At 43.2% G+C, this 7,030-nt stretch overlaps 1 protein-coding gene across 1 annotated transcript; it reads left to right on the plus strand.

Annotated features, from left to right (window-relative positions):
• Window positions 1-3,792: 3,792 nt before the first annotated feature.
• On the plus strand, window positions 3,793-6,483 carry fam43b (family with sequence similarity 43 member B). The gene has a single exon (XM_017486543.3). It carries the CDS (start codon window positions 3,928-3,930, stop codon window positions 4,876-4,878), a length of 951 nt encoding a protein of 316 aa, XP_017342032.1. The 5' UTR covers window positions 3,793-3,927; the 3' UTR covers window positions 4,879-6,483.
• Window positions 6,484-7,030: the final 547 nt, after the last annotated feature.

Here is a 7,030-nt window from a genome sequence, read left to right on the forward strand (position 1 = left end):
GTCAGTTTTTCCTCAGGCATTTCCTGATTTCATTCCTCGGCTCTCTTCCCTGCTCTGCGGCGTTAACTTCAGTGGCAGCTAAGTCAATACGAGCCACGTTCATCAATCTCGAGAAAGGCCAGCGAGTCATGGCTGAGTTCTGCCCTGCACGTTAATCTTCTGCAGCTCTTTTTTTTACGTATTGTCACACACTTGGCCCTGGTCCAAGAAAACTGCACACGTGTACTCACTCAAACAAATAGCTTCTACTCGAATCTCCTCGAAAAAAATCAGTCTCACTTAATGGAGTACTTTGCGTTCCTCCAGGCAGGTTCCCATGATGCAGTGTGGATGGTAATAGTGTGTGTATTTCAGAGAAGGCTAAAAAGGTAGAAATTATGAACATTGCTTTGAGCAATGAAAGGGTTGGTGTTTATGTAAAAAAGCTGTCCACTCTCAGGACCAAACCTCAGGTGAGCCAAACACCACACAACTTCTCACACTTAAAGTTTGCATGGCTTGAAAGCAGTGATTTGATCTCATACAGTATGTTCATGCACCCTAAGTGCTTGATTGATTGATTGATTTACACAACAGTCACTAGTGTTCACCCCACAGAATCTCCCCAAAAACTTGACAGTAGCGTAGACAATTAGCTAAATACGTACAATACCAAAGAGATGAATGAAAGCCTTTTCTCAACTGTGGAAGAATTCTCACCTCCGCCTTAACCCATGCCTGTTCATTTTAACCCGGATGACATCCTAGCCGAGTTTTGGAGTCATGTTGTACGTGTTTGAGCTGAGGTCGACCTTCACCGGCAACGATGGTGACTGAGAGCCGCAGAGTCATCTGACAGGTCTGAGTGTCAGATCATAGATCTTACTTTTAGTCATTGAGATGACCTGAAGGGGGTGTAAAGGCGGAACGGCGTTCTCGAACAGTTTGGAGTGACATTTCAGCAGTAAACAGCCACAAATTGGTTAAACACTCCCCAAAAAAGTGTTGACTCGCTCAAACGCATGTCTTAACAAGCTAGTCTGGAATCATGGAAAAAAAATAAATAAAAATGCACCAACAAATCCCATTTCTTGCGATCATGCTGCTAGCCTCCACTCTCTAGACAGCATTTAATTGGACGAACACAAGACTAGTACTGGATGATCTATCAAAAAATTGTTAAGTCCTTTTCTTTAAGCCATAAAGGGAGTTTTGCTGCAGCAAAAAGGCAACTGCAAAGCCTCTCAGAATCCCTGGAGGGAATCAGTGCGATCCAGTTATCACGTGACCAAACAGATGAAGCTGGATGTAATTCATCCTTCCACACCTCGCTCTGGTATGAAGGCAGAGAGAAAGAAAAAATGCGTAATACTAGAAAGAAATGCATAATACTGCTTGTAATTAATGTAGTGGTATAATCTTGTCAATTAAAATACAAGCAGTTTGATGATTGAGAAATTTTGAATAGAATGGAATCAGTGCAGCTCATGATAAACGGTTGGTTATTAGCAATGTTGTGTAACCATGTCATATTACTAGTGGGGAAGTAAGATTTTAGGCCCCTGTGTCTCATTATGTGTCGCTCTTGCTATCCTTCCCTCTTACAAAAATTGGTTTTGAGACGCCACTGGTCCACATTTTAGCAGTCCCTGATCCATGAGTCCAATATCCACGAGAGCTCCAACTGCCCTATTACTAGCAAATAATCACTAGCTGGGAACTCAGATGGGACTCACTCCATCACATTCAGATCTCATCTCAACTGGACATGTGCAATATCCCCCCACAATCCCCTGCTCCACAACCTCCACAATCTCCCCACAGTCCACAATTCCTTGTCTCACACCCCGCAGCTGATAGAAATACTGCCGTGTATGATTCACCGCTGCTGACCTGACCGGCTGAACGGCTTCCCTTGAGATCCCCGTCTGCTATAATATACTTCAGACTTCAGGGGAAAAGACAAGGAAATAGCGCGGGGATTATGTAAATGAAATGATGGCTCCCAGAGATGTCTAGCAAACGAAAACGTGGGTCATACTGTAGATGCAATGTACTGTATCATGGATGTGGAATTACACTATGACACTGTATATGACAAACAGCTGCAGTTACATCCTTTCAATCTCTATGCTAATAGAAATTAATGGAGTGTAAAAAGATCAGTGAGTCATTTGAGTAAGTGAGTAAGATTGAAGTGAACCATTTTCCCCTGTATTGTTCTGCATGAAATGGACAGATGCACTGCCAAAACAGATCAGAGGAACTAATAGCTGTGCTGTTTCCACTCTGACAAATGATTCTTTATTAGAGTATTAAACCAATTACTCATCACTCCTATTTAACTTTTCACACATTTTGTTCAATTCGGGAACAGAAATCTACTTAATTGAGATCATGAATCTACACAAAATAATGAAGTGGCAGTGACAGCCCAGATCTCAGACCAATCTGTGTCAAGACTTGTTGAAGAAAATCTTCAGAACTTTTTCCAAGAAGAATGAGCAAATATTATCAGGATCCAGATGTGCAAAGCTGATAGAGACATATCCCAGAAGTCTTACAGCTGTTACTGCAGCAATAGGTGGTTCCACCAAGTGTTGTTGCACCTAGCAAATGTCTTTTTTTTTTTTTTTGTAACCTCTTTGTAACCAACTAGGGCAGTGTTAAGGCTCTGCACTACTGATCAGATGGTCGTGATTCAAGCCCCAGCACTGCTAAGCTGCCACTGCTGGGCCCTTGAGCAAGGCCCTTAACCCTCTCTGCTCCAGGGGTGCTGTATCATATCATGTCTGACCCTGCGCTCTTACCCCAGCTTCCTAACAAGCTGGGATATGTGGAAAAAAAGAATTTCACTGTGCTGTAATGTATATGTGACAAATAAAGGCTTCTTCTTCTCTTTGTCACAATAAAAAATATCTTGCACCTTCAAATGTTGGACACATCGTGTAAAGCAAATAGTAAAAATCCTAATGAAGTCCATTTCAATTTCAGGTTGTTCATTTATTCATTCATATTCAGCAACCACTTTATCCTGGTCAGGGTCAAGTTTTATCTGGAGACTATCCCGGGAACACTGGCCACAAGGTGAGGGAATTCACCCCAGATGAGATGCCAGTCCATCCCAGAGCTCCATGCACACACATGCACAGCTACAGGAAATGATTATAATCTACCTACATGCATGTTTTTGGAATATGGAAACCGGTGAATCCAGATAAGAACAGGGAGAACATCTGAAACGCTGGACCTGAGCTCAAAATAGAACCAGGGACCCTAGAGTTGTGTGGTGTTAAGACTTCTTCTGCACCACCATTCTATATGGTAGCAAAACAAAATATGCAAAAGTTCAAGGGTGTGAATACTTATCCAAGGTGATGTATAACGTTAATGAATTATATGAGTTTGTTAGGTTTGTATAAAAATGATCTGATGAGATGTTCACTGTGAATCAGCCAGAAATAATTGTTTTAGAGTTATAGAGACATATCACTGTCTCAACGGTCAAGACACCCACCACCACTTGGTTAAAAACTAGATATGAAAAGAGCAACAGTCTTACTGTGCTTCTAGATCCTTCACTGTTGGACTTATTGATGGTAGAAGCAGACGAGGGGCAGGAAGATTTCATATAAATGACGTGGAGACATCGGGCTGGGAGCCCAGCTCTGATCATCGCTCTCTCTCTGTCTCTCTCTCTCTCTCTCTCTCTCTCTCTCGCTCTCTCTATGTGAAGTGAACAAACCAGAAGGAGAGGAGGAGGAGAGAAAGGAGGGGCGAGCGAGTGAGCGAGCTTTGGAGCAGACCAGCTGAGCCTCATTGCTCTCAGTCTCTCTTCAGCGTGTGACAGTGGAGCTTTCCTCACTCTTGCTCTCAGGCACTCAACAAACACACACTCGCTTCTTTACTTTTGAAAGGGGCATCGAGCCCCTCAGACAAATTGGGACCATGCTGCCCTGGAAGAGGAGCAAGTTTGTGCTGGTGGAGGATGACTCCAAGAGCAAAGCGAAGAGCCTGAGCGCTGGACTCACCTACCACTCACTGCTGTCCTCGCTGCTGAGGTCGTGCCCTGACCTGGTGCCTGAGTGCCCCTTCCACTGGCTCGCCGGGGTTTTCAACAACAAGCGCCAGAAAGTGGAGCTAAATAAGGAGGAGCCCATATACAGCGTCCGCTACCTGGGAAGTGTAGTGACTGTAGTGGCCAAGGGTGAGGGCTGCACGCATGATGCTGTCGCCAAGATCTGGGCATCCAGCAACTATGGTGAGCAGAGTGCCAAGATGAAGCTGAGTGTAGGGCCACATGGCATACGTATGGGTTGCCGCAGGAAACCCCCGCACCTCTACACCCTTAACCGTATTACTTACTGCACAACAGACCCCTACCGACCCAAGATCTTGGCCTGGATCTACCGGCACCAGGTCAAGCACAAGGCAGTGGTTCTGCGTTGCCATGCCGTGCTTTTAGCCAAGGCAGACAAGGCTCATGCTATTGCTCTCAGCCTGTACCAGAACTCTATTTCAGCCTTCAGTGAGTTTAAGAGGCTCAAACGTCAGAGTGATTTCCGGCATCGCAAGCAGGAACTGCTGGGAGAGGATATCATGCCACTCATGCCCCTACGGAAGCTGTTGAATGGACAGTGTCACTATCAGCCACCAGTAGACAGGCCTGGGAATTCCAACCGCCTGTTCTCTATCACCGAGGAGGATGAGGAGGAAGAAGCAGAGGAGGAGGAAGGACAGGCAGACAACAAAGAGGAAAAAGCAACAAACACTGATCCATCAAATCCCGAGCCAGAGGAACCCCCCGAGAGAGAGCTGGGATACATAGTTAACGGACTAGACGGGTTTTCGATCACCATCAAAGACGAGGTGCACATGACGCTCAGCACACTTGTGTGACCACACATGGATATCGGATGGTGTGCACTTCTTTCTTCCTTTCCCCATTCTCCTCTTTCCTCTCTGTCCACTTCAGAAGAGCGCTCTCTCCTCAGAGGGATTCCTGCAGAGTGTGATCTGGTCCTCCATCAGCAAGTTTTAATGCTGAGTTGCTGCTGGCTCGCCTCGTGAGCACTTTCTCTATGGGTGTTTAATAAAGTGGAACTTTGTGAATAAACACAAAAGCACAATGAGAGAGTGCGTCACACTGCAAAGCAGCCCAGTGAGGACAAACACAGACGGAGCTCAGTCCTTGGGCTACAAACCAAACAAGGACAAAACACAGACCTTCGACGAGCCTTTGTGTCCTTTTCATGTGATTGCATGAGAATACATACTTTTCTCAGATTTTACTGGATAATTTTGGAAATATTTTATTTGTGTAACATGTACATTTTTCTATGTGACCATCTCCCTCTTCTATCTAACTTTCCTTTCTGGCCAAAAACCTCTGTGAGAGCATTCAGCCTCTACTCCAACGCAGCAGCACTAATGAATTAATCCATGATTTAGGATAGTAGCCATTGACTTGACGGGTTTACAGCTGTCACACATTACAGCCCCAGAATCATTTACCGTATGACCAGCGGAGACGTCGACCCTGGCATTTAAGGCAGGATGTTTTAAATGTTTGCAGATTTACCATCCCTGGTTTGCACTGTGACATGTCTGGGACCAATATGAGGAAAATATGACTATAATCTATGGTTCTTTCTACGTGATACACATTTCGATATCAGCTTGATCTGATAAACAGGTAAATAAGCTCTACTGCTTTAAGAGGTAATGCATTGTTCAAAATCATACGCCAACAGACACTCTCATATTCGTAGACATGTTTTTATCTAACGGTTCTTTTGTGATAATAATAGTGTACTAGACATTTCACAAGCTGTCATTCCAATTGCACTAAATGACATGAAATTATAATAAAATGTTGGGGGAGAAAAAAAAAACATTTGGACGTTTAGATGCTGTTTTTGGATATGAGCAGGAATGTGTGAATATGTGATCTGTTTGTATGGTGAGTCCAGAGTGTCCAAAGCAATACAAAAAATGATTTTTCAGAATTATCCGTGGTTTTCACAACAGAGTATCACCAGCTGAAAAGATGAACAATCTCTGCACAAATGGCTACACAGATTGACACCGGCTGTGAGTGGGCTCTGAAGAGGAAAACAGAAATCTCTTCACACACACGCACACACACACACACACACACACACACACACACACACACACACACACACACACACACACACACACACACACTCGCACACACACTTGGCCTTCTCAAAGCCAGTCGATTCGTCAGGTGATTAAAATGTACAGGAAATGACCATAAATCACTCGGCTCAATATTCCAGCACAACATAGTTCTGCATACTAATACTTGGTCTATTACATCAACCAACTCCTACAACCTTTAATTAACAAAACAGCAACCTCATATTAACGTGAATTCCGTTTGCCCCAAGCAGCAAAGGCTTTTAATTTCGCACTGTTCACTTTGGAAATTGAACATCTCTCATTTAAATGCTTAATCTAAATTCGCAGGTTCATGTTATAAAGCTGTCTCTGTTTTTTTTTTTTTTTTCATTTTGTATGCAAGGTTTGCAGAGCTGAACAGCCTGAACGTGCAGTAGAGTGAGATTTAAATTATTCAGATGAATTGGTGTTCGGGGAGCTGTTGAGGATCGGTCAATATACGTTTCAACTAATCGCCTACCAGAAAACTAAAAAAATGAACACTGAGAGTAGACAGGTAGAGAGAGGCAACCTAAAGCCGATGAAAGGACAAAAATGGCGTTGAAAGAATATGCAATTTAGAAACCATGTCCACCTGCGTTTCCTAATAGCTAGCTGGCAAGTTAACTGCTAATAAACTAGCTAGCATTTGTTATATGATTGACATATTTGCTGCAGTTATAACTTCTATGCACTCATATTTCCTGTAATTATCATTTTAAATAATAATTGTATTAAAAATTAAAATAAAAAATATACTGTAATTAAACATGGTATAATCTTATCTGTTAAAATACACCTTAAAAATAATAATTATAAGTGAAGCTGCAACCAGCATTTTTGGGGGCCAAGCACCCATGATGTA

Source organism: Ictalurus punctatus, chromosome 15, assembly GCF_001660625.3.
Source record: "Ictalurus punctatus breed USDA103 chromosome 15, Coco_2.0, whole genome shotgun sequence".
NCBI classification, from domain to species: Eukaryota; Metazoa; Chordata; class Actinopteri; order Siluriformes; family Ictaluridae; genus Ictalurus; species Ictalurus punctatus.